Raw genomic sequence first — 25,947 nt, 5'->3', positions numbered from 1 at the left:
GCCCATAGAAGGCTTAGCATCCATCAAGGAGATCATGTTCCAAAGTTCAGGATTTGACCATCAACAAAGGGACCTGGAAACAGTGAGGAAAAGCACAGAATGCTGGCCAGTAAATGCTAGGTGATAAAATCAACAGGGGCCTGACCTAAATCCTCCTCCTTACTAACCCACACCAGAGGAAGGGAACCCTCGGGCAGAGGCAGGCTAATGATTAGACTGTCTACATATCAGACTGTTAAACCATCTGCCTCTGTGCTGTGCTTTGCTTAGTCGCATCTGACTCTTTGCGACCCCACGGACAGTAGCCTGCCAGGTTCCTCTGTCCATGGGAGTTCCCAGGCAAGAATACTGGAATCGGTAGCCACTCCCTTCTCCAGGGGATCTTCCCGACCCAGGGATCGAACCCAGGGCTCCTGCATTGCAGGCAGATTCTTTATCATCTGAGCCACTAGGGAAGCCCATCCCATTGCATGCATAGCCCTAAGAGATTTCAATCTTCATACTCATTTCTTTCTGACTTCCAGTGGAACCCAAATAGCTGGCCCACAGGAACTCCCATTGCCATCGTCTGTCCTCTCTTATGTTCTTATGCCCTAAAATCCCAGAACCCTCTCACATTTCTACACCCACAACACTCTCTTATCCTGCCGCCTTGGGCTCCTCAACCCCTCCGTCCTCACTCCCATCTCCATGGGTCAGTCTTCAGGCACAGGATCTCAGGCTGTTGTCTCTCATCCGGAGGAAATGTCGTTTGCCTTCAGTCTTGTTGCTTGAGAATCCATCCTCGGCACATTTCCCTTCTACTCCTTGTTCTTTTTCCCCTCAGAGAATGGAGGCAGTAGTAGGGAACCAAGGAGACTGTGACACAGTCCCAACGTGTTAATGATTGTTATCTTATCACAGCTGTTTAAAAGGCTCATTACGTGCCTTGCATGTGAAGTCTTGGACTTCATGGGAGCCACATAAATCATCCATTCAGACACTGAATGGACCATTCAGACAAGGTGAATTGCACAAGGCTACAAAGCTACTCAGTTAACTTGTCCCAAGCCGGTCCCCTCTCCATCATCTTACCCTGAACTTCTTGGGAATTTCCTGATTATTGCATTTGTAATAGTTCCTTTTTAAGGCACAGACAAATTCCTTTTAGTTTTCCCCCAAATTTCCTAGTTCAGGGGACTAGGAAATTCTCATTGATTCTGCCTGCTATTTCTCCCTTTATCCCCCAATCAATCAACCACCATCTTTTCACCTTCCCCCATCCCCTGGCCCCGATCCCATTGCTTCAGAAAGGAGCAAATTCAGAGCTGGCCTCATTTCAGAGTTCTGCAGAAATACCAGTACTTTAGAGGAGCAGAACCTCTTTATGATACCAAGATGGAGAAGAGATAACTAAAAGGAAGAGAAAATCCTTACACAGAAAACTACCTGATACAGATAAAAACCTACACTGGGAACCTCTCTTATGGATGAAAAAGGCCTTTTTTTCCCCTTTGTAGAAGCTACAAGGTTTGAATCCTTTTATTAATTTGCTTTAATTGGAGTATAATTGCTTTAGTGTTGTGCTAGTTTCTGCTGTACTAACCAACGTGAACCAGCTCTATGTATACATACATTCTCTCCGCCTTGAGGCTCCCTCCCCACCCCAGGCCTCCATCCCACCCCTCTAAGTCATCACAGAGCACCAAGCTGAGCTTCCTGTGCTTTATAGCAGGTTCCCACTAGCTACCTATTTTACATTTGGTAGTGTGAATATATATATATCTCCCACTTTGTCAATTCGTCCCACCCTCTCCTTTCCGCACTGTGTCCACAAGTTGTTCTTTATGTCTGTATCTCTATTCCAGCCCTGCAAGTTGCAAGGTTTGAATCGGACCCAGAGACTCATCTTTGTCTAATCCTGGAAAGGGAATTTTGATGTGAAACTGTCCGAGAGTTCAGACCAACCTAATAGGAAGAGAAAGGGCGGTTGGGGTGCCCACCGGTGGGAGGAGCTCCTGAGCTCGGCCCTGGAGGCCTCAAGGGTTTAGGGGCCCCTCCGATCGTGCCAGAGAGCAAGAGAGAGGAACTGGGGAGAGCAAGTATTGTGGCTTTGTCTGTTTCCTGTTTCAGCAAGGCTGCTGTGCAAAAAGAAAGACAGTACCAGGAAGGGAAATGCTCGGAGGGCCCCGAGCCCTGGACTGAGATCTTGCCCCTTTGGAGAACACAGCCGAGACCTGCCCAGGAGCTGGGATGCTTTCCTGAGCTGCTGGGGTTGGAGCCTGGAACCTCAGGTAACTGAGAAGGAGGAGGCTTCTGCATCCAGGTTGGGGACCTCCGACTCTGGGGTGGGGCAGAAGACGCTGTGTCTGCCAGTTTCCCCGGGCTGAAGGGGGAGACACCGTCCTATCCGGTGGTTTGAGTGCTGGGGTGGGGAACCAGGGAAGTGGCCCGTGTTGGTCTCCAGAGGCCCAGCTCCCAGTGTCCTCTGCTCCATCCGTTAGATGAGACGAGCCGAGAGTCAGACGACTAGGGATACAGGCTCCCGGGGATGGGCCATTCATTTCACAGCTCCCTGCCCCACAGGGACCCCATAGCACCCAGCTGCCTTCCCAGCGGCATGGGTGCAGGCCCTTTGCTCCTAGCTCGTGCTGAGAGCTCTGGACTAGGAAGGTCTGACCATTCATTCATGCAAGAGGCCACTCATCACACATGCAGCCGGGAAGTAGGAGCCAAGACCGGGAAAGGCAGCGACAAAGCCCTGTTCAGTGAGGGCAGCATCCTGACATCCCCAGTGGCACTGAGGACAGCCCCCCTGAGCTAGTACCACCTCTTCCCAGAGCTCCAGCTGAGGGCTGTCAAGCTGCCAAGGGCTGCCCGGGCAATGGCCCAGTGACCTTGCTTTGAACCACACGGGGACCAGTTCCTTTTATCTCCCACAGCCCATCTCTGTCAGTCAGCCGTCCACATGGCTTCTTATGTTTAGAGCAAATTAGTTGAGACCTCCCAGAAAGCTGGGATGATTCTACTCAGCTGTGCCACACCAAATCCCCCCGCTGTGAGAGACTGGGGTCTGGGAGGGTCTCCTTCTTCCCTGAGCAGCCTCTTCTACTGCCACCCCCAGCTTGGGCGACAGGTGCCGACGTCTGCCCCCCAGGAAGTAGAGCGAGGCAGCCACGTGTTTCAACGGACCAGTGCAGACAAAGCCCGCACACTTATCTGCCCCCCACAGCCCTCTGCTCTTCACGGCCGGAGGCGGCAGGAATGTTCTCCACAGTCTCCTCTATGAAGCCTGAGGGATAACCTGGAACCATGCAGGGAGGGGATCTAGCGCCCCACCTTTTAGAGGTGGGAGGCAGGCAGGCCGCACACCGGTTCCTTACTCACTCTCCTTTGCCTTTCTGCCGGGCCTGAGATGGTGGCTGTTTCCAGACCACAAGGCAGCCCTTTCTCCCTGTAGCCCACACCCAGAAGTCAGATGAACAGAGCAACAGTTAAATATGGTCTCAACCCGGGACCAGCATCCCTTCTGGGGGGTAAACAGTACCCCTCAAAGAGGAAGGGGGCGGGGGGGATTAGAGGACTGGGCATTCTGGGTCCTGGAGTGCTAGCTTAGCTTGGAACCTCTGTCTTATAGCACTGAGTCTTCAATATCCAAGATCAGGAGGATGGGAGTAATAATAATGTCATTATAAAAAGCTAACATTTATTGTGTGTTACATCCCTGATGCTTACATGCATTTTCTCTTTAAGCCTCATAACCTTAGGAGGCAGGTTCCCACTTTACAAATGAGGAGACAGAGACACAGAGACAATCAGTAGCTTTTCAAAAGCACATGGGTGGTCGGCGGCAAGGCCAGGACAGGAGTCCACACAGTCTGAGTCCGTGGCCAGGGGTCCTCGCCTCCCCCATCTATGGCAGAATAACCACAGCCGATGGCCTGGGACACCACAAGCATAGCTTCTGAACATGGAGTTTAGCTGCATATCCATTCATTCATAATTTAATAGGAATGGGCCTCTCAGATCCTTTCCTAAGTTTAAAATGGGAAAGTGCCAGGTGAGAAGTGAAGGGGACCCTGCAGAATAGGAGCGAGGAGACAGGGGAGAGGCCCCCAGGGACGGGACGAGCGGACGGGCACTGACAGCCTCACCATTCTGCCTGGGGTCAGCACTGCCCGAGACCAGAGGATGCCCACTCCACTGGAGAGTCAGGCACCAGAAAGCGGGCAGGGCCTGACCATGAAAGACCTACTCAGGGTGTGAGCCTGCCCCACCCATGACCCCCAAGAAGGAATGGCATGATCCCAGAGAGAGAGCAAGAATCCTGCAGAAAGTTCCAGACTGAGCCAGGAGGCGCAGGGAAGCGCCAATGATAAGGGCAGAGAGGCTGCTACCTGTTGAGTCTGTTTGACCTATAAAAAGACCCAAGGGGCCAGAGCAGGCAAATGCCTGCGGGCTGAGGCTGAGGAACCCTTCTCTGACCTACGACGCAGGAACTAGGCTCCCAGGACGGTGGGGAGTGAGGCTGTGGATGGATAGAAGCAGCAGCTGTAAGGGGAAGTCCCTCTCCCTTCATGAGTCTCTGGACTGCCTCCGGGGACCAGTGGAGACAGGGACCAGAATTTCCAGGGCTCAGAATTCAGCTCAGCCAAAGTGAAAGTCACTCAGTCGTGTCCAACCCTTTGCAACCCCACAGACTATACAGTCCATGAAATTAATTCTTCAGGCCAGAATACTGGAGTGGGTAGACATTTCCTTCTCCAGGGGGATCTTCCCAACCCAGGGATCGAACCCAGGTCTCCCACGTTGGAGGTGGATTCTTTACCAGCTGAGCCACCAGGGAAGCCCTCAGTCCAGCTCCAATTTAGCCAAGCTACCAGAGGGTTCTAGGAGAACAGACAAAGTTGCACAAGGTAGACGAGGGAGAGTAGGAAAGAGACAGCAGGGCACAGAGAAGGAAGAAGGGGCGAGGGCTGGGGGTGGTGTGAGTCAGCAGGTAAGGTCGTGTAAAGGCACAACTAGTGTGGCCTCTACACCAAGCCTGCTTCCCTGGGGACTTCTGCTTACTGAGTTTGTTTCTTTACTTTTGTTTCATTTTTGAAACACAGCCTCATCTAGGAATAGCCCATCTGGTTGCTGGTTTTGATGACACAATCTGGCTCTGGGCTAAGGAAAGCAGACATGCTACCACGTTTAGCCCTAACAGGGAGGTGATCCTAAAAAGCAAAGGAACCCTCTGCTCAGAGAGATACTGAGCTGAAAGCTCTGAGATGGCTTTTGGCCAGTAACGCACAGGTGCTCAGCCAATACGGATTTGGGTTGATCTGAACCTGAGGGTCAGAGCTCAGTTTATTGGGCCAGGAGTGGAATGTCAAGGGACTGATGTCAGGACCCCATGACTGGAGGCAATAGTGCGAGGTTTCCCTCCTAAACCACGCCCAGAACCAGGCTCACGAGCCAGCTGCTAAAGGCTGAGCAGAGGGCAGTGGGTGCTGCTTATGGACTGGCTGCACCTTGCAGGGTCTGGCTGTCTGTCCAGGCCTCGAGAAAAGTCACTCGCCTATTAGTACTTTAGTAACTAGGCCAAGAGAGCATAAAGATGCTGGCCTTCCTTTTAGACTGGGGAAGAGGGAGCCAATTTAACTGCTTCTCTAGACGTTCCTGGAAAAGGCACACGTCCGCATCTGCCATCCAAAGGGCTATAGGCTTTTAGTGATTTTTATCCATTATTTCTCACGTTCCCCTAACTTGGAGGCAGGCTGAGATGTTCGGTCAAGGAAGAACTGGCAGCCAGAGGAATCTCGCCACTTTACAGAAGGGGAGGCACAGGCCGGAGAAGAGCAGAGATTAGTCGAGAGACTGGACCCAGAAGTCCTGAATCCCCGCGTGACACCATCCCCGCCTCAGTTTTCAACCCACATGTATGGGACACAGTGCTATTTCTGCCCCCTCATCTAGAGAGGTGGTCATTTTTCTGCCCATCTCCTGACCCCTCCCCTTTGCCTCCCTCTTGGCACTGGGCAGACCCGGGCAGCTATTCCAGGAACTGGAAGCCAAGCAACAACAGGTGCTCGGGAGGTCATCATGATCGGCCCAGACCCCAGGCCTGCCCCTGGCTTGGCCCGGTGGGCTGAGAGCTACGAGGCTAAGAGCGAGCGCCGGCAGGAGACCCGTGAGAGCCGCCGCTGCCGCCCCAACGTGACCACTTGCCGCCTTGTGGGGAAGGCCCCGAGGACCCAGCAGAGGGAACAGCTCCGGAGAGCACGCCAGCAGCAGTTTTTCAGACGGAGGAACCTGGAGGTGGAGGAGAAAGGCAAGGCACAGAGCCCGCTGGCCAGGGAGCCAGGCCCCTCCAGGAGGACAGACCAGGCCGCTGACCTCAAGGAGCCCTTGTCTTGGGCCAACAGGATCTCTTCCCCGAGACAGCAGGTGGGCCATGTCGAGGGACACACTGCCCTGGAGCAGGTGGGCTGTGAGCCCTGGGTGGGCTCGAGGTCACTGAAAAGTGATTCAAATGAAGTCCCTCCTTCCTCAGTCATCATAGAGTCTCCCTTAGCCAGTTACTTGTTCAGATATTTTTCTTCTTGTGTTTTTTTTTGGGGGGGGGGCGGGGGGGGCTTGTTTACCTACTTTTTATTGTTGTTGTTTTGCACTTGCCTTTTAGGAAAGAGAAAAATAATTTTAAAACAATTCCACAGCTAATTCCTAGTATTCGTTCCGATTCAGTCTATCTAGATATATCTTCTACAGCATTCATTCATCATCGTTCAACAAACATTCACTGAATGCTTATTGTGGGCCAGGGACACAAGCCAGATCTTCTTAATGTCCCCCTTGAATCACACACACACACACACACACACACACACACACACACACATTTCTTGTCTCCACTCTTCTATAAGGCAGCTGCATCACCCACCTTCTCTCGGGCCATCCCAATTCAACTAACTTTGCTCACCGAAGGCCGTGTCTGGTCCAGGAAACCTTAGCTGCCCTAGCTTCTTCAGACCACCTCTGCTCTCCGTGGTCCTTATGAGGCTATAAGTCCTCGAAGATTGTGTAACTCTTAGAGGGCCCATCATCAGTCTGGCCTGGGAAGGAGCAGTGTTGACAAAAAAAAAACAAGGGTATGTTGAAATGAGCTCAGCCAGCAAACCATCTGTGTCTTCCTATCCATGCTGTGAGCATGTGGACAGTGGGGACGGGTCCTCTAACGTCCCTGGAAGTGCCTGATATTGTCCTGTCCCCAGAATAGGTGTTCTATCAGGCTTTCTTAGCCGATGCATCTGTTATCCACCACAGGAGGTGCTGTTCAGAAAAACAATCCTTGAGCCCAACTGTAAAAGAAAACCAACGGTGTACTTTCTAAGGCAAGAAGCTTTATGAATGATTTGGTGGAAAAAAAATAATTTTAAGGAGAAAAAATAAATAAATAAACACACAGTTGCCTAAAGAACTCCTCCTGAACCTGTCAGTTATGTAAGGCTTATTGAGATTTAATCTGCATGACTAGCTGCCATAGGCATTTCTTAGCCTTTTCGTGTTAATTACAAACATAGAATTTTTTTCGTTTTTAGTTTGTAAGATGAAAATATTTACAAAGCAGACTAATTGTGACGACTGCTACACATTCCTCCCTGTTGCTGCCTACTTTATCTTCTCTTCACGCGACCGTCAGCCATCTTCCAGCTGGCACTGAGAGGAAGGCAGTCTTCTTCCCTGAGAGGAAGGCAGTCTCCTTAGAATATGGAAGGCACCCTGGCGACCATCTGCTCCAAACTCATCACTACACAGACAGGAGACGGAGACCAAGGAAAGGCAGGACCTGACCCTGGTCCCCCTCATTCCCTCCTCAGACCAGTTCTCTTTCCACGGTGTCATGTTGGCTGTGTAAGGGGCTGGGATCATGGACTTGAGAGAGAGGGACCTGGTAGCTCAGATGGTAAAGAATCTACCTGCAATGCGGGAGACCCAGGTTCAATCCCTGGGTCGAGAAGAACCCCTGGAGAAGGACATGGCTACCCACTCCAGTATTCTTGCCTGGAGAATCCCATGGACTGAGGAGTCCATGGAGTCGCAAAGAGTCAGACACGACCGAGTGACTAAGACTTTACACTTTTAACTGGACACCAGTCCCGCTCCCCATCTGCCTGGCCTGAGGAGGACCTGATCCCACCAGCCAGGACCAGGGAGGGCAGGAGCAGGGGGAAGCTTGGGGCTGTGAAGTCTAGAATTAGTTCCTTTGGTGTTCTGGACCCGAAACTTCATCGCTGGCTCATCTTTCTGCAGTCAGCCGGAGAACCCTGTTCGAAGACGCTCTGTCTAGGCTCTCAGCAACACGCCCCTCCCCACTTGCTTTCCAGGAGTCAGGGACCAGTTCCAAGGTCTTTGCAACCCAAAACCATCCTCCTTCAGGCACCTGGAGGGATCCAGCTGACCACCTCACCACCCAGGCTGGTGACCTTCCACCACAGGCCTCTCCCATCAAGAAGGCATCCAAACACCACCGTGGTAAGAGATTCCCTTCCTCACTGGGGCCTGCAGAGAATCCTGCCATGACTGTCTCAGCTCGCTGGCCGTGGAGAGTCCCTACCCCTCCCCACTTCCCTCACTGCCTCTCCTGTGCCTCCTGAATCACCTTATCCCCTCCCTCTCAGGCACTCAGACAAAGGCAGGAGAAACACAGGCAACAATCAAGAATGATGCCAGTCAGCAAACCAAGTGAGTACCTTTCATGTTCCTGGCCCCAGCTCCCCCACAGCCCATCCATTCCTCTCTTCTGAGCTTTCACTTGAATACCCTCCCCCAGAATGTGGAGTGGAACCCAAGGAACTTCCACATCCATCTTAATTAAGAAAAAGGAGGGCCTTTCCCACCATATTGGCTCTCCAGAAGAGATGAGAGAAGGAATCAATACCCTGCCTCCAGACATGCCTGTTTCTTTGATCCACTGCCATTTTTGTTTTTCTTCTCTTCCAGTTATGGAGTTGCAGTTCTAGATAAGGTAAGAAAATCCTCATGGTGGAAGTGTAGAATCACATAGCATCTAATCTCCTCCAAGCTCTGGAATTCATTGGTAAACTCAGCTGGGATGGATGGGGCGTCCTCTCCCTGGATGAGCATAAACAAGGAAGCCTGGAGGGACCCTGAGTCCAGGAAGAAAATTCACTTAGCACAAGCCAATCCTGGCTCGGGTTCCATGTTCTAGGACTTCGGGGAAGCCACAATCTTCTTAAACACCCTTTTTCTTTCTCTCTAGGAAATCATCCAGCTTTCTGAGTACCTCAAAGTAAGTAGCATGAACTCTCCCCTTAGCTCCTCCATCTGTCTGCTCTCCTCCAGGTTAATTTTAACCCACTTGCATTTTGCCCCTCAGGAGGCCCTACAAAGGGAGCTGGTTCTAAAACAGAAAATGGTGATTCTCCAAGACCTACTGTCTACCTTGATTCAGGCCTCTGACAGCACTTGGAAGGTAAGGGAAACCTTTGTTTGAACAGAGCTCAGTGGCTTCTACATGTGCCCCATCTTGTTCATCTTTCCATACCATTGCAGCAAGAGAAGGAGCTTTCTCACTACGGAAGAGGCACAAGGTAGGGTTAAATATCCAACATGTCACAGTAGATATATGGGAGAGCTTGGCTGAATCCAGGGTCATCAGCTGAGGACCATGTTGCCACTCACCCAGGGAAGACCCAGAATCAAAAAGGGCAAGAATTTCCTTTTTTTAATTTGTTGGAAGAAAAATAATGTCTCAATTACAGTTCCTGTTACTGACTGTGGTAAATATCAACTATTTTTGTATGGAATTCATATCAATATTAACTTTCAGCCACCATGCACCTAACTTTTCGCCCCAGACATGAATGTGAAAGCAGGAAGGGACTTAGAGATTATCTAGTCTAATTTTCTCATTTTGCCCCTGAGGAAACTGTCAGGGAAGTCAGGTGACTTGCTAAAGTCACAGTGCTGGTCAGAGGCAGAACTGGAACTACATTCAGACCTCCTGATTTTAGTTCATTCGTTCAACAAATATTCACAGATCATGTTCCCTGCACTGAGCACTGGAAATAATGAGATTAATCAGACAGGGTTCCTGCTTTTAGAAAGCTTGTGGTTTTCTCAGGGAGACAGATGCCTAAACAGTGAAGCGATATGAGAAATAAAAGAAGAGTTTTCAGGATATAGTAGAATACAGGGGAGAACCAGGTAATTATTTATATTTCAAGGCATTGACTATCCATATAGTATTTTCCAGGCAAATGTGACAACAACTATATTCTGGGCAGGGGATACAGCACAGGCAAAGAACCAGAGGCATGATATAGTCTCCAGCTTTTTATCATCATGACCCCTTTAAATTCTTTAAAAAATTATTAACATCCAGGGGCTTCCCTGGTGGTCCACTGGACTCTGCTTTTCCAGTGAAAAAGGGTACAGTTTCAAAACCTGGTTGGGGAGCTAAGACCCCACATGTAGCGCTATTATTGAAAAATAATATTATAATCCAAAGAAATTTTATATTTACCATTTAGAAGTAAAAACAGGAATTTTAAAATGTGCAGTAAGTTTAAAATAACAGTAGACAGATTACATGGGAACTTAAATTATATATTGTTTGAAAAATATTTTTAAGCGGTGAGAGAAGTGGCACTGCTTTATGCTTTTGCAAATCTTTTTAATGTCTGAAGACAGCGAGATCCTCATGTTTGCCTCTGCATTCGATCTGTTGTTAATACATTGTTTTGCTGAACTATGTGAGGAAAATCTAACCTTACACAGAAATACAGCTGGAAAAGGGAAGACCTTGCAGATCCTGGATTCCCGGGGGTCCTTGGACCCCACACTGAAATTCCTAGACTGCAGTGTTCAAGCAGCTTGATGCCACCAGAGCAGAAAGCCACAGGCGCACAGACAGAACACACAGCCGCACAGGCCTCTGTGAACGTCTGAGCGTCCGCGTATACGGCTGTGCTTAGAAAGCCATCCCACCGGGGACAGGAAGGCGTGGGACAAAAGCGCAAAGCCTGCAGTGATGTCAGAGAGATTTCCAAGGCTCAGCCCGCCCTGTTCCCATTGATCATTGTACCTGGATTTGGGTATCTACATTCAGGGATCCCGCTGCTTGAGGAAGTGGTTTTCATAGCATAGTTCCCTGAGACAGACAGCTGTGCACGCCAGGTGCTTTCCGGGGCTGACCTAAACGAGACTGTCTCATTCATTTATTCCACAGACGTCTGATAAGTCCCGACTATGTGCTGAGGCGGGTGCGGCAGGCACAGAAGGCAGTAGACTTCCCACAGCAGCCAGGAAGAGACAGACAAGTCATCAGTAAACCTAACTCCAGCGTGCTGAAGCTGTAACAGCACTTTCTACAAAGGGACCCAGGCAGAAGAGAAGGGGGGGGATTCTTCCGCCTGTGGCAGAACAGGGTAGGCTCCAGAGGCAAGGGACCACTTAGCTGTGTCTAGAAGGGCTGAGGAGGAGTTTACCGGGACAGAGTGAAAGTCGCTCAGCCGTGTCCAACTCTTTCCAACCCCATGGACTACACAGTCCCTGGAATTCTCCAGGCTAGAATACTGGAGTGGGGAGCCGTTCCCCTCTCCAGGGGATCTTCCCAGCCCAGAGAATCAAACCCGGGTCTCCTGCATTGCAGGCCAATTCTTTACCAGCTGCGCCACCAGGGAAGCCCAACCAGACAGAAGCAGGAATGATGAAGGGGGAGAGAAAGCAGAAAGGACAAGGGTGCTTACCACAAAGCAATCTAAATGACTACTGGCCTGGGAGTAACAGAGGGTGGGGCAGGGCCAGTGTGACGGAAATGAAGGGATCCTGTCAGAGGAGCTTCAAAGACAGGACCTCAGAGAGGTCTCTAATACTATGGCTCTTAAATATTTTCTGCTGAGTAGGCTATGTCGAACTTAAATAGTCATGGATTCCCTTTTAAAGCACAAGTGTGTGTGTGCGTATCATGAGAATGCACAGCACCCCAGTCTAACACTGCTGCAGGCAGTAAGCAGGGTAGCAATGGGACGTGCTTGCCTCAGGTCTGAAGTCCTACACTTAGCAACGTCCAGCCCGTCCTGAGAAGGAGCTTGTCCAGTAGCTGTGGAGCTGTGCTCGCTTAGCAGCGTATGTACTAGGGATTTCCCCTGCAGGTCCGGTGGTTAAGACTTTGTGCTGCTAAGGCAGGGGGGCAAGGGTTCGATCCCTGGTCAGGGAAGCAAGACCCCACATGGCCAATAAATAAATAAGTAACACAGCCGCGGAACTGAGTTGAAAGCAATGGATCAGCTCTGCATTTTAAAAGGTTCTCTGTGGAGAAGGAAATGGCAGCCCACCCCAGTATTCTTGCCTGAAAAATCCCATGGAAGGAGGAGCCTGGTAGGCTACAGTCCATGGGGTCGCAAAGAGTCTGTAAGGACTGAGCGACTTCATTTTCATTTTCTTCAAAGCCTTCTCTGGTGGCTCAGATGGTGAAGTCTGCCTGCAATGCAGGAGACCCACGTTCGATCCCTGGGTCGGGAGGATCCCCTGGAGAAGGGAATGGCAACCCACTCCAGTATTCTTGCCTGGAGAATTCCATGGACCGAGGAGCAATGGAAGTAGAGCTACAGTCCATGGAGTCACAAAGAATCAGACACATCTGAGTGACTTTCACTTTCACTTCAAAGGCAACTAACTAGTCAATCAATCAGCAGGCACACCCCAACATATATATTCCCCCCATTTTGACTGTTTTTCTTTTAGTGACTCACTCTTAAAAGTGAATAGAAAGCCAAAGCCACGAACATAAGACCAAACCAGAAGAGGGAAAAGACAAAGCACTTGGAAATTTAAAATAAAGTAAAATTTCTATTTAAAAAAAAAAAAATAAATAAAAGGTTCTCTGACAACAGTGAGCACTCGGGCTCCCAGTGGGTGCAGGGGTGGGAAAAGCTCTCCTAATATCCTAGGTAGGACACAACCAGAGCTTGGAGGTGGGGAGGATTTATTGCGAGACATCTCCAGGCAGACAGGAGAGCAGTTTCTGCTCCACTCCACTCCAGCAGCAGGGGAGGGTGCAGGGGTTCCTCCGGGGCTGTGGTTTACTCCCTCCTTCCTCCCCAACTAATACTCACTCTTCTTGTCTTCCTCCTCCCCACCAACCCTCAGCTTCCTGTTTTTAAGAAAAATCATCTCAGATTTTTCAGTTAACTGTTCTTGCTTCCCCCCAAACAATTCACCCCACTTCTTCAGCAGGACAGTCTCAGACTGCAGTACTGGGGAAAAGTAATGGGAAGAGTGTGGCCAGAACAGGGACTCCAACTTTGGGCTTTGTTCGGGCCTTCGTTTCCATTTGGCCTCCCTAATTTAAATGCCCAGCTTCACAGGCAGCTCCCTCTAGTGCCTCCAGCCTCCAAACTGATGCTGGGCCTTTTGGATGCGACAGGCCCTGGGGCACTGCAGAGACTCCTGAGCTGGGCCCAAGCTTCAAAGCAGAAATGATTCAGGCGGTAGAGAAAGCGAGCCCTCAGTATTGGGCAATACAGACCCGAAGCAGGACACGCTTGGGCTTTAAGTTCTGCAAAGTGAAACTGAGATCTTCAGATGACAGTGCAGCAGGGGATTGGCCCTAAGCAACCTCTGCTAGAACACAGAGATGAGAAGTGGGCTGGTGCTTCTGCGGTGAGGTGGTGGTATTTCTGGAGAGCAGGGCAGAGGCAGGGGAAGCCAAGCAGAAGCAGCAGGACCTGAAGCCCTCAGACCGACACCAGGTGTGTATGGCCTCCGCCTCGTTCCCTTTTACAACAGAGGCTATTCTGCTCTCTGAAACTCGGGTTCCTGGGGTGCAAGGCCCACAAGTGGCCCGTGAAAAGTGCTTTTTCCCCTGTACTGTTACCACTGGGCTTCGTACAGGGAGACTTAGGGCTTGGACCAGGAAACTGCACGGCCCATTTGCAACAACTTGGCTGTAACTTTCCTGCCTGACTTGGGGAGTCTAGGAAGGCGGAGCTGCGGGTCAGAGATGTGTTCAAACCTCAGACTTGGGTGGCCCTTCATCCCCACCGAAGGGGCTAGCCTGAATTGTCTTCTATTGCAACATGAATGGAAAAGTAATCTGGGGTGTGGCTAACATAAAAAAACAACTGGAAGAGGCAAAAAGATTGGATTAAAACCATACTAAGGAAGGAGAAAGGAGCTACCCAGAAAGAGTAGGAGCCTGGGGGAAATGTGAGAATACTGCCACGGACTTGTTTTCTTCCCAAACTACTGCGAGATAAACCTTCAAGCTCAGTGGGTTTGATTGCATTCTGCATAGTAAGAGTTTGTTGTTGCTCAGTCCCTCAGCTGTGTCTGACTCTTTGCGATCCCATGGACTGCAGCACGCCAGGCTTCCCCGTCCTTCACTGTCTCTCAGAGTTTGCACAAACTCATGTCCACTGGGTAGAGGAAAACAGTCTGATGACCTGAAGTGCGGAGGAGGAGCTGGGGTGCTGGGCAGAGGGAGTCGATTTCAGGACCCTGGGATTAACAGGGCCTGTTAATCAACAGGCCACTAAGGGGAGTAACTCTTCCCAGTCCCTCCAAAGCCAGGAACAGTGGAAGTCTTTGTCCATCTCTTTTATTGGTCCCAAAGCCCTGTGGTTTATTGTAGATGCCAAATCCCTGACTCTCAGCTCTCACACGAGACATTACGAAAAACATTAATAGCAGAAGGCAGTTTGAAAAATTATTTTTGGCAAAGCCTTTTTGCTTTTGCAAGACCCAGCTGAGGAATACAGGAAGCAAAAGGGGGGGGGGGCACCCCTTGGCTCCCTGGGTTAGAGGAATCAGCCAAAAGATCAAAACAGGAGCTGTGAGATACCACTTCCTGCCTCCCCCAGGTGCCCCGAAACTCACTGAGGAGAACAGACCACAAAACAGTCTCCTGTGGCCGTTACAGACCAAAAATGTTACAAGAGTTGGAAACGGCCAAGACCCACGACTGAGGGGCCTTGGCGACTCAGGCCTGAGGAGAAATGTAATTTCTAGACCTCACAAGTGTCCCACAGGGCCTGGCTGGAACAGCCCAGGGAAAGGCTATGAAAACCAGTTACCACTAACGAGACCCACAGCCTTTTCTCTGGGAAATTGGCATCTACGGCATGCCTCCTCTTCCATCTACACACACACACACACACACACACACACACACACACACCCTTACACACACACACACACACACAGACACACACAACCTTAAATCATACTCAGGGCTGGAAAACCAAAATCCCTACCTGGGGACAAGGGAGCCATCTACAGGTGGGGAAAAGAACAAAGCAACAAGGAAGTTGTTCACTGCTGGGCAGAAATACTGAAAAACAGAAACAGGTAACAGGCCTTCCCGCCTGCCTTTCTCCACGCTCGCCCTTGAGATTAGCATCCCTCTTGGTGTGTCCAAAACGCCACCAGACAGACCCAGCTCGTGAATAAATAAAATGTGGCTTTCTGGGAATTCCTCTTACCATCGCAACCACACACGCATACAAAACCTGCCCTAACACCCTTCCTCCCTTTCCTGCTTTCTTGAAAGAATTTCTCATCTTCAGTTGTGTGTGTGTGTGTGTGTATGTGTATGTGGGTGTGGGTGTGTGTGTGTGTGGCCAGGAGGGGACAGTATTCATCTGCTAGGGCTGCTATAACAAAATATCACAGACTGGGTGGCTTTCCCAACAGGAATGTGTTTTTCCACAGTTCTGGAGGCTGCAAGTGTTAGAGTAAGCTGTCAGCAGGGCTGGTTTCTTCCGAGGCCTCTCTCCTTGGCCTGCAGATGGAGGCCTTGTCCTCACATGGCCTGCCCTCCGTGCATCCTGATGTTCGAATCTCCTCTTTTTATGAGGACACCAGTCACACTGGATGTGGGCCCACCCTAATGACCTCATTTTAACTGAATTACCTCTTTAAGGACCTTGTCTCCAAATACAGTCACCTTCTGAGGTACTGGGGGTTAGGATGTCAACATATGAATGCTGGGGGGTGGGGGTGGGGGATAGGAGCACACAATTCAGACCATGTCGGGGGTAAGGGAGGGAATGCATGTTCCCCCCCGGGAGGAGAGACCCCTTTAGTCTTCCTGGCCTTTAGAAGTAAAGGTCCGTGTACTAGACTGAGAGGAGGTGAGGAGCAGAGGTGCCTAGACAGACAAGGGAGAGAAGTGATGAGAGAAGATGAGGGGAGCTTGGAATCTACCCTTCAAATGGGCCCCTGCAATGACACCCTGAGCCATGTGATAGGAAACTTTGAGGTACACAAGTGACTTTGGGGAACAGTCTGATCCTTCCTTCACCTATTCCAGAGAAAGAGGAAAAGATGCTCTTCTTTCCAAACATCCCTTGCCATCTTTCGCCCCCACCCCCCACCCCACCTTCTAAAGGAGCTGTCCCACTGTTTATTATAGGCAGTAGGCTGGGAATACGCAGCAAAAGTCTCTGCGTGCTATATTTTGGCCCAAACTCACTAACTCATCCCATTTGTTCCAGGGCCAGCTTAATGAAGAGAAACTGAAGGGCAAACTGAGATCCTTAGAAAACCAGCTGTACGCCTGTACCCAGGTAAGCATTCCAGAGGACACCTCTAGCCCAGGAGCCTGAAATTAAGGGAGACAATGCTTGAACCTCAGGCCTACTCTAGAAACGTCACCTGCTAGAGATTAATGCACGCATCCTATTCACCCAGTTCTGGCCTTTACCATTTTCACTTTGGTCTCCAATTCACTCTCTCTATCCTCCTCTCCCTTTCTCCCGGTGCCCTTCGCTTTGCACCCGGGAAAGGAAGCCCAGTACCAGCACTTTGCCAGCTCCAGGAAAACCTTGCAAATACCTGGAAAAGCAGTGAGAGGCCCTTGGTAAAGATTAGCTTATCTGGGTAGCACGTCACAGGCCCTAACTTTAGAAGAGATGAATTAGATATGACAGTGAAGTCTCACAAAATGATTTTCATCCCACGGGCAACTTCCATCTAGCACCAATCCCTGGGAGAGAAGTAAAAGACTGTGACTCCTGGCTTTCTGTGGCATTGTTATCCAGCCTCAGCAATCTCTTGATTGCCCTGCTCTTGGACTATATGAGACAGAAAAAAAAAATCAGTTTTCACACTCGAGAAATGATAGATTTCTGACAGGTAGGAAAATAAGAGAATGAGGTGGACTAGCTAGACTGCTCCCACTTGATGTTTGGAAAATAAGGTGGCCATGTAGTTAGAATTTTTCAGGGGAACACGGTTTATCTAGTCTGTAAGTTTGCTGATTCACAGCTTTCATTTTTTTCCAGCATGACCTTCTTTGTCAGACTCTTAAGTAAATAATGCCAAACAAGCTCGTAAGAGACTGACATACAATCCAGGAAGCTCGTCTGCTCATTTTCAACGGGGAATAAAGCTGGCCAGTGACCAGCACGGTTACGTCCAATAACCTGGACATAGGATCGATCTCAATCAATAACTCCTGTTTCTAGCTTCTAATGACAATTCCAAGAAAAGACCCACTCAATATTTATATCCAAATTTTCAGATAATTCCAAAGCTAAATGGAAATGATTTCATGATGAACTCTAAATCTGCATTATCTAGACTATCTCTTACCCAGTTGGGTAACCCGGAGTCAACAGTAAAAGCTTCTGGCTTTCCCAAAATCACAGGGCATAAAAATGAAAGGCATGGGAAGGCAAGTGAATTTGCAAAGCTGCTCTGCTCTGCTTTTTTATCTTGAAGCCAGGAGAAATTTTTAAAATGCTAGGGTATTAATTTTTAAAACTTGAGATTACTGAAGATTGTTCAGATCGCTGAAGCTATATCAACAATTTTATTTTTTTTTAAATGCTCTCTGCCTCAAAGGAGTTTACAATCCCTTAAAGGAGGCAAATAAGTCAACAGATTAGAAATGTCGATACTATGTGAACACCAATAAAACTACCTAATCCATAAAGAGCTGGGGGATAGACATGGTAGGTCAAGTTTGTCAGAGTTTTTATGATTCTTGGGCTGAGTCTTGAGCATAAGCAGAAGTTAACCAGGTGGAAAGGGTGGGTCAGGATACTCTAAGCAGAAGCTTTATGGGCAAAAGCACAGACTGAGAAGCGCAGTGCTTAGGGGACCTACAAGCAGCTCAGCTTGGCTGGAGCAGCATGGAATGAAAAGTCTAGGCTTGTAAGTAAGAGCCAGGCCAGGGAGTTTGAACTTGAACCCTAGAACACTGGAAACCAATGAGAGATTGAAGCAGGCTGTGACATGATCAGATAGAAGGTGTCGAAAGAAACCTCTAGCTGCAGGACTGAAAAGAGTTTGAAGGGAGGCAAGACTTGAAGATGGGGAGACTATATAACCCAAACAATAGTATTACTAGAGTCTGAACTAAGGAGGTGGCAGTCGATAGAGGACACAGGCATGAGCTGTTAGAGAGGCTGACTTGACAAAGCCTGATAACCAACTGATTCCTTGGAGAAGGTGAGAGAGAAATCAAGGATGACTCCCTGCTTTCGGGTTTGGAGACTGGGTAGAGGATGCTGCTGCTCACCGACATAGGAGCAGGTTCAAAAAGATGATTTCCTCTGGGAAACGCTGGATGCCAAGTGCCTGTGGAAGGCCCCAGGGAGAATGCTCAGCGTTCCCGGAGCAGTTCATCATCCCCACTCACTTCTCACGTCACCTGAGGGACTCTCTTCCAGCCTGGAAGGCAGTCCACCAGATTACTGACATCTCTGCCTTGTGGGCAAGGACCTATTTCTTTTCACTTCTGTATCCCTGCTTAGGGTTTGGAACACATTAGCTCCATGTGTCTTTGTTGAATTGCATCCAATTTACAGAAATACTCCCCTTGGGGAATGAAAAAGGTGCTATTAGAGATGGAAGACCAGAAAAACAGCTATGAGCAGAAGGCCAAGGAATCACTGCAGAAGGTGCTGGAGGAGAAGATGAGCGCAGAACAGCAACTGCAGAACACACAGGTGTGGGGACGCTCCGTGATCCTTGAGGCTGGGAGCCCTGGGGTGGTCGGACCGCAAGGGAGCCGTCAGCATGAGTCCCTGGGACCCCCGACGCACCTCCCTCTCCTCTGGTCTCCCCCAGCGGTCCCTGGCTCTAGCCGAGCAGAAGTGTGAAGAGTGGAAGAGCCAGTATGAGGCTCTGAAGGAGGACTGGCGGACCCTGGGCACTCAGCACAGAGAGCTGGAGAGCCAGCTCCACGTGCTTCAGTCCAAACTGCAGGTACCAGGCCCTGGGAGTAGGGAGGTGGGAGGGAAGGCAGGATTTAGGGGAGGGAGGTACTGACAGCCGGGATGAGAGAAGATCCTGCTCAGCTGGGAGCCCCAAATCTGAGTTTAGCGAGGATGTCTACACTGCTCATGCAAATAACCTAAGTGTTCAGTGGAATGACAGCATCCAAATGCAAAGGGCTGGACTGGAACATTTGTCAGCCTACTGCCACACCCAACCCACTCTCTGTACCCCATCCCGGGAGGGCATCCAGTTCAGAAATGCCCACTGTTGGCACAGAACAAAAGTCACCAGTTTACTTAAAGGTTGAGTATCAACTCACACATCTTGCCAATGTGTTTTTCAAACCATAATAGTGGATTCTTGGCCTCCTCAAGGGTTTCACCACTTCCAACCTATGTTACCTCGGAGAAGTTAACTAACCACCTAAGCCTCGGTTTCCACATCTGTAAAATAAAGATAATGATAGTACTCTATCATAAGACTATTATGAGGATTAAGTGAGGTAATCCATGCAAAGCACTTAGCACAATGCCTTGCACATACAAGCCCTCAATAAACATCAGCTGTTGTTTTTCGTCAATTTTACTTAGTTGGTTTGGAATTCTGAGGACCCACCTTTACTGAAGCAGGGATCTAGGCAACCTATTTGATAAGAGACAACAAGTGAATCGTCTTATCACAGGAGAGAACCTCGCTGGCCACTGCATTCACTGTTCTCTTCCTCAAATCACCTACAAGCAAACTCTCATTAACTCCCTTTCCTTTTCAACCTTAATTCTTTGTGAAAAATGAGCCTACCCCCTCTGCCTTGAAAAAATCGATAGCGTGAGAATGAAAAGTAAAGACTGAGTGAAGTCGTCTAGAAAAGCAATGATTTGGTATTCCTGAATTTACCCAAAGGAATTTACCCAAAGGAATCCCCTGTGAATATCAAAAATCTAATCCCTTATTGGTTGTTAAGCATGAGGAATAGAGCAAACTGAAGAATTTTAAAACTCTTCCCATTTTTCCACTTCCCTCAGGCTCCCTCTATCTCTGTTACTCTACAATTTCCTACAGTTTTCTTCTTCCTTGGGACCTGCCCGCACCTCCACCCTAGCTAGCGCTGACCCGCCCGTGTCTGCCCCTCCCCCTCCCACCAGGGAGCAGACAGCAGGGACTCACAGATGAAGCAGGCCCTACGGCTTCTGGAGAGTGAGCACCAAGAGCTGCAGGCCAGGATCGAATGCCTGCAGGAGGACAGAGACCTGTGCAGCTCGGGCACCCAGCACCTGCAAGGTACCCGTCCCCTTGGAGGCCTCTGGGAGCCCAGAGAGAGGGGGCTGGGTGGAAAGGGGTCAGTCTTTCATTTGTTTGTTTGGTTGACTTGGCGATTTCATTTTACTCTGAGAAAAAGGCAGGGCTGTTTTAATCATCCAAGACCAAGACAGAAAGGATCCAGCCTATCCCTCTAAGCCAGAGCACAGTTACTCCCATAGCAGTCACGTGCCAAGACGGCATTCCTAATTTAAAGGGAAAGGGCAGCAGAAACACCAAGCATAGAGGTGTCCCAGTCACGGCCCCCGTCAGCTGAGAGGGGACCAAATTACATACACACGCTGCTGTGCTGGCCTCAGTTACTCTTCTGCGGCCCCACAGACTGCAGCCCACCAGGCTCCTCCGTCCATGGGGTTCTCCAGGCAAGAACACTGGAGCAGGGGAGGCGGGGAACAAAAAGAATATTGGAGCAGGTTGCCATTTCCTACTCTGGTACTGTTCCAGACAATACTAGGAATGTTCTGACCCAGAGATCGAGTTGGCATCTCTTGTATCTCCTGCACTGGCAGGCGGATTCTCTACCACTGAGCCACTTGGAAAACCCTATATACACACACAACCCTTAACTCAGCCCACTGTTGATCCAGATGAAATGCAAGGTAGTAGGGTTCTGGTTTACTTCTTCAGAACTGGGACAAGCAGAAAAAGAGCAACTTCCACTTGACACTGGTCAGAGGCCGTGGGCTAGACAGCATCTGTTACTAATTTCTAGCCTCAGGGGTGAGCTCTTTAAGTCTTAGGTTCTTCTATTTTGGTTTGTTTTATTTCATTGTCAGATCAACTAAAGAGGTCAGAGGAGGAGAAACTCGCCCTGGTGACCAAAGTACAGCAGCTGCAGAGTAAGTCCCTTTCCAGATTCTGAAAGTAGCACAGGTGGCTTTTTGGCGTTCTCGGGGCTCCTGTCCCACAAAAGGCATCCAGAGGAGCGATGGGAAGCCCAGTCCTTGGCATATCCTCTACCTCTGCTTGTTCAGACCCTCTTCTTGGGCAGTGAGGTCACTGACAGCTCTTCACAAGTTCCACATTAGCCTCTGGCGTGTTTCATTTGTTTCTACTTTTCTCCTCCACGCCCACAGCCATCACCTGCATTTCCCCCAGAACTGCAGGCTTCAAGAAGTGTCTTCTAAGGTAGTTTTTATTTTATACATTCTAGTTTATCATGTACGTTTGTCACACAGACCCGTCACTAGGAATGGTTCAGAAAATAAGCTCATACTACATGTGCCTCAGTCTGCTTCACAATTACATGTGAGGCCAAAGAGGAAAAGGGGTGTTTCCAAAGAAAAGCTGGCAATTTTTGAAATGCTAGAGGACCCGATACAATGAACAGCTCTGCTGGCTGCCGCCCACCTTAACCTCTGACAGAGACATTTCATGCAGATAGCAATGAGTATAAAAAGAACCAGGCAGCCACAGGGGTACGGGAGAAAGAACACCAGCAGAAGCCCGGCTCCTACACAGCCAGGGCCGAATGGGCATGTCACTTCAAAACCATGCCTTTATTTATTCGGTACTTATTTACTGAGCCCCTACCAAGTGCAGGCACCAAGATACACACTGAGGATACGGCAGTGAACAGAACTGGCCTGGTTTCCTTCCTAGTGAAGCTGACATTCTAAACAGACACTATACTGAAGTATGGAGTTTCTATGAACAAATACGCCTCAAGTATTAACAACTGTGACAGAGGAAAAAATACAGCAGGTTAAAGAGAAAACAGTTGCTATTTCACACAGGGTCAACTGGGAATGTCCTTCTTCTAGGGTGACATTTACGCAGACTTAAAGGTACACGGTAGGAAGAGATAGAAGGATGGTGTTTTCATAACAAAGCACCACAAGCTGGGTGACTTAAAGAACAGACATCGGTTTTCTCATAGCTCTAGAGGCTGGGAGCCTCAGATTAAGGTGGCAGGCAGGGTTGGTTCCTTCTGAGGGCTCTGGGGGAAGAATCCATTCTAGACTGCTTTCCTTGGCTTGAATAAGGGAAATGGCCTTCTTCTCTGTCCGAGAAGATGGAGATGGCTGTCTTCTCCATCTCTTCACGTGTCTTCCATCTGTCCACATCTGTGTCCAAATTTCCCCTTCCTCTAAGGACACTAGTCATGTTAAAATAAGACTCTAATGTCCTATTTTAACTTATTACCTCTACAAAGAACCTATCTCCAAACAGGGTCACATTCTGAAGTACTGGAACTCAAGGTTTCAACATAAGTATTTGGGGTGGGGGGGTGACACAATTCAACCAACCACAAATGGGAACATAGTAATTAAGGTTCTCAGCAAAGTTCTGAAAAGATACTCTGCAGGAAAGATACTCTTGACCGCTAGCACAGACAAGTTTCTTATGTTTTCCAACAGGTCTGCTTCAGAACCAATCCTTACAGCTTCAAGAACAGGAGAAACCCTTAACAAAGAAAGGTCAGCAAATTTATATCCACAAATTCTAAGATATTGCTCTTTCCTTGCCCTCCTAGAGGCAGAGGGATAGACTACATGACCCCATGTGAGGGACTCTTAGGTCAGGGAGCAAAAGGAGCACTTTAAGGACTCATCACTGGCTCTGAGAACACTTTAGCTAGCTAACCTCCTATCCTGAGAGGTATATAAACTATGGAAAAGATTTCTACTCCCTCTGAAAACATACGTCTGTATTGAACATTTCAATAAATTGATTTTGAACTCAGGATTTTATGTCAATTTTTACCCTTGACTTTCCAAACCACATCCAGCTCCCCAGGTAGAAACCATGTCACATCCAACAGTCACCTCACTCTCAGCCCTCAAGTCCGCTGCCTCAGCTTCCTGAGGACTCACCACACATCTGGAGGGGCGACAGCGCCTCCCGCACTCCCTGCATGTGGCCGTTTGTTTTCTCACCATAATCACTGGGTAAAACATAAAGCGAGAATGATGATGCCCACGTAGGACGGGTAAGAAAATGAAGGTAAATGAAGGTAGCTGGTCATACAAATTAAGGCTACAGCTAGGACAACAATCCAGAATTTCTGACTCCCAGTCCAGGGCTCTCTCATCACCAAGATGCAGACTGCCAAGGGGCCGATCAACTAGCTTTAACTACATGAAGATGAATTCTAGGTTATGATTGCCATTCTCACCATTCTGAAACAAGGACAGAAATGGAAAATGGAAAATGGACAGGAAAATGGAGTTATACTGAAGCATCCAGCAAACCCACCAGACTAAAAGATGTGACATGCAACCAAAGAAACTAAATAAGCATTTTCTAAAAGTATCTGGCATTAAGCAGGACTAACAATACAGAGAAAAGATACCAACCTTGCCCTCAAGGGGCTCCAATTCCACTCTCTGTCCAGGCTGAGCAGGCTCCCAATGAGAGTTCTTTAGAAATCAGAGAACTGCCAGCCACGCAGTGTGGCCAGGGACAGGCTCTTCCTTGCTCCCCCCAGTCCTTTTCCCTCTCCCCCAAAGGGTGCTCTCAGTGTCAGGACCCTTCCTCAGAGGTGTGGGCCTCACTGTCACTGAGAATCTGGCTGCTTTTTTAGATGAGGCTTTGCCTGTGAGGAGCCCAAAGCCCTCCCATAACGAAGTGGAGCCTGAGGGTCCAGGGAAGGAGCAAGACTTGGATTTCAGAGATGAGCTCCAGAAGAAAACTCTGCAGCTCCTGGCCAAGGAAGAGGAGGTGAGGTGGTGACCTCAGACAGGAGGGACTCATCCTCCAGTGACAGGGAAACTGCTGGGAGTCAGACAGACAGAGCTGAAGTTGTGATCAGATGCCTGTAGGTATTCATTTGCCTGTATAAAAACGTCTTCACTCTCAACTTAGCTTGTCAATCTTTTCCTTCTTTATACCAATCTTTATTCAAGGTTTTATTAAAGAGTTACCTTTCAGAAAGTCAACCTAAACTCAAACTCATTTAATAAATCATTAACTCCTCAAACTCTGTTGTACAATGAGTATCTTAAAACTTTATACAGAGTCTTTTAAATAACAAAACTCTTCCTACCTACATACTCACAAAATACATATGTCCGGAAGTATTCACATGCAACTAGCTCCCCACAAAGAGGCTTGCACTAAGATCACTTCCAGGTCATCTGCGCTGTAGGAACTTCCCTTTTGTGTCCCCATTTACAAAGCACTTGCACATAACAACTGTCACACAAAAGCACTTACACATATAATACATAATATTATAATATGCATTATATATGACATATACAGTATGCATTACACTTCATGTAAAATATGCATTTAAACGAACACATGGATAAGCTAGGCGAGGCTGTCGAAAGGCAAACTGAAAGTCTGAGAAAGGCTGGGAAGGGAGGCTGGCGGGAAAAATGACCGATGAATGGCAGGGTAGCTTACACAGGGCCCTCTGCCCTCCCGGGGCCCTGCCCCGCCAGAACCGTGGTGACGACCTCGGTGGTGTTCTCGCCCACAGTGCCGAGAGCTGCATTCGGAACTAGACAACCTCAGCGACGAGTACCTCTCCTGCCTGCGTAAGCTGCAGCACTGTCGGGAAGAGCTCAGCCAGAGCCGACAGCCGCCCCCCAGAGTAAGAGTCTAACCTCCCACAGAGCCCGGGATGATGGCGGGGTGCTTCCTCCCTCCGCCAAAACTTGCTCATAAAATTGCCCAGCCCGCGCCAACATCTGACCAGCCTGCTCCGTTCAGCTTGGTTTATACTGTACTGACAGCATAGCAACCATGAAAAGAAACACTGGCTCATGCCTCCAAACCTGATTTTCATGGAACTCTGGAGCCTCAAGGGAAAAACTTACTACTGGCTAAAGTATGAAATGGTGTACTTTCAGTCTATTTTGAGCGTAGTGGCAAGAACAGAGTGAAGAAAGCGAAAGGAATATTAACAGAGAATAATATGATTTTGCTCAAATATTTTCCACTTTTGATTCCTATCAGCTTTTAAGTACTTGGCCCCTGCTGGCTGTGGTTTGCTGGGCCAGTGACCTTTGGTAAAGTGATTTTATCCCAAGACAGGTGGCAAAGTGACAGAGATAGTGATATAAAAAGCTTTCTCTCCTCCACCAACCCAAGGTTTTCAACTGGGCTAGAAGGGGAAGGAGGAAGATTATTTTTGCCTGTATCTTCTCTGACCAACCCACGGCCTCTTTCTCTTTTCTCCCCCTCCCTCCTCACAGAGGCAATGTGGCCGGTGGCTCCTGATGCTGACGGCGCTGACTGCTATTGCAGTGGCAGTGATGCTGGCCAATAAGGACAGCCTGATGCTCTAACTGGTGACCGCTGCCCTGGGTGAAAATCAGAAACAAGAAACTCAGTTTAAAAAAAGAAATGAAAAAACTCAGGTTTGGGTACTTCAAGGTCTGGGTTTTCCCAACGCAACTAAGATTTTTGACTTACTATTTTTTTAACCTGCTGTAAAAATAAACAAATAAATTTCACCTGATG

The 25,947-nt window shown here is 48.9% G+C and overlaps 1 protein-coding gene across 5 annotated transcripts; it reads left to right on the top strand.

Annotated features, from left to right (window-relative positions):
• The first annotated feature begins 2,108 nt into the window (after window positions 1–2,108).
• TRAF3IP3 (TRAF3 interacting protein 3) lies at window positions 2,109–25,945 on the top strand. 5 transcript variants are annotated; one of them, XM_043924525.1, is made up of 16 exons: window positions 2,109–2,273; window positions 6,007–6,411; window positions 8,349–8,496; window positions 8,643–8,706; window positions 8,965–8,989; window positions 9,245–9,274; window positions 9,362–9,457; window positions 16,485–16,556; window positions 18,804–18,944; window positions 19,066–19,203; window positions 20,358–20,493; window positions 21,309–21,371; window positions 22,893–22,952; window positions 24,059–24,195; window positions 24,962–25,075; window positions 25,680–25,945. In XM_043924525.1, exons 2-16 carry the CDS (start codon window positions 6,067–6,069, stop codon window positions 25,770–25,772), a joined length of 1,662 nt encoding a protein of 553 aa, XP_043780460.1. In that variant the 5' UTR covers window positions 2,109–2,273; window positions 6,007–6,066; the 3' UTR covers window positions 25,773–25,945. The 5 variants fall into 5 exon arrangements, with proteins under 5 accessions (XP_043780460.1, XP_043780459.1, XP_043780461.1 ...); XM_043924526.1 differs by having other exon boundaries at window positions 2,126–2,273; window positions 5,741–6,411; XM_043924524.1 differs by lacking the exon at window positions 22,893–22,952 and having other exon boundaries at window positions 2,115–2,273.
• The last annotated feature ends 2 nt before the right edge of the window (window positions 25,946–25,947 follow it).

The sequence above is a fragment of the Cervus elaphus genome, chromosome 14 (assembly GCF_910594005.1).
Source record: "Cervus elaphus chromosome 14, mCerEla1.1, whole genome shotgun sequence".
Classification (NCBI taxonomy): domain Eukaryota; kingdom Metazoa; phylum Chordata; class Mammalia; order Artiodactyla; family Cervidae; genus Cervus; species Cervus elaphus.
Note: the sequence above shows the minus strand (reverse complement) of the source record. Positions and strands in the feature narration are given on the sequence as shown.

Bases quoted from the DNA above. Each gene is read 5' to 3' on its own strand.
- TRAF3IP3 (XM_043924525.1), top strand. From the start codon at position 6,067: ATGATCGGCCCAGACCCCAGGCCTGCCCCTGGCTTGGCCCGGTGGGCT. The intron at 16,557-18,803 runs GTAAGCATTCCA...TCCAATTTACAG, and splicing joins AGCTGTACGCCTGTACCCAG to AAATACTCCCCTTGGGGAAT. The intron at 20,494-21,308 runs GTACCCGTCCCC...TTTCATTGTCAG, and splicing joins GGGCACCCAGCACCTGCAAG to ATCAACTAAAGAGGTCAGAG.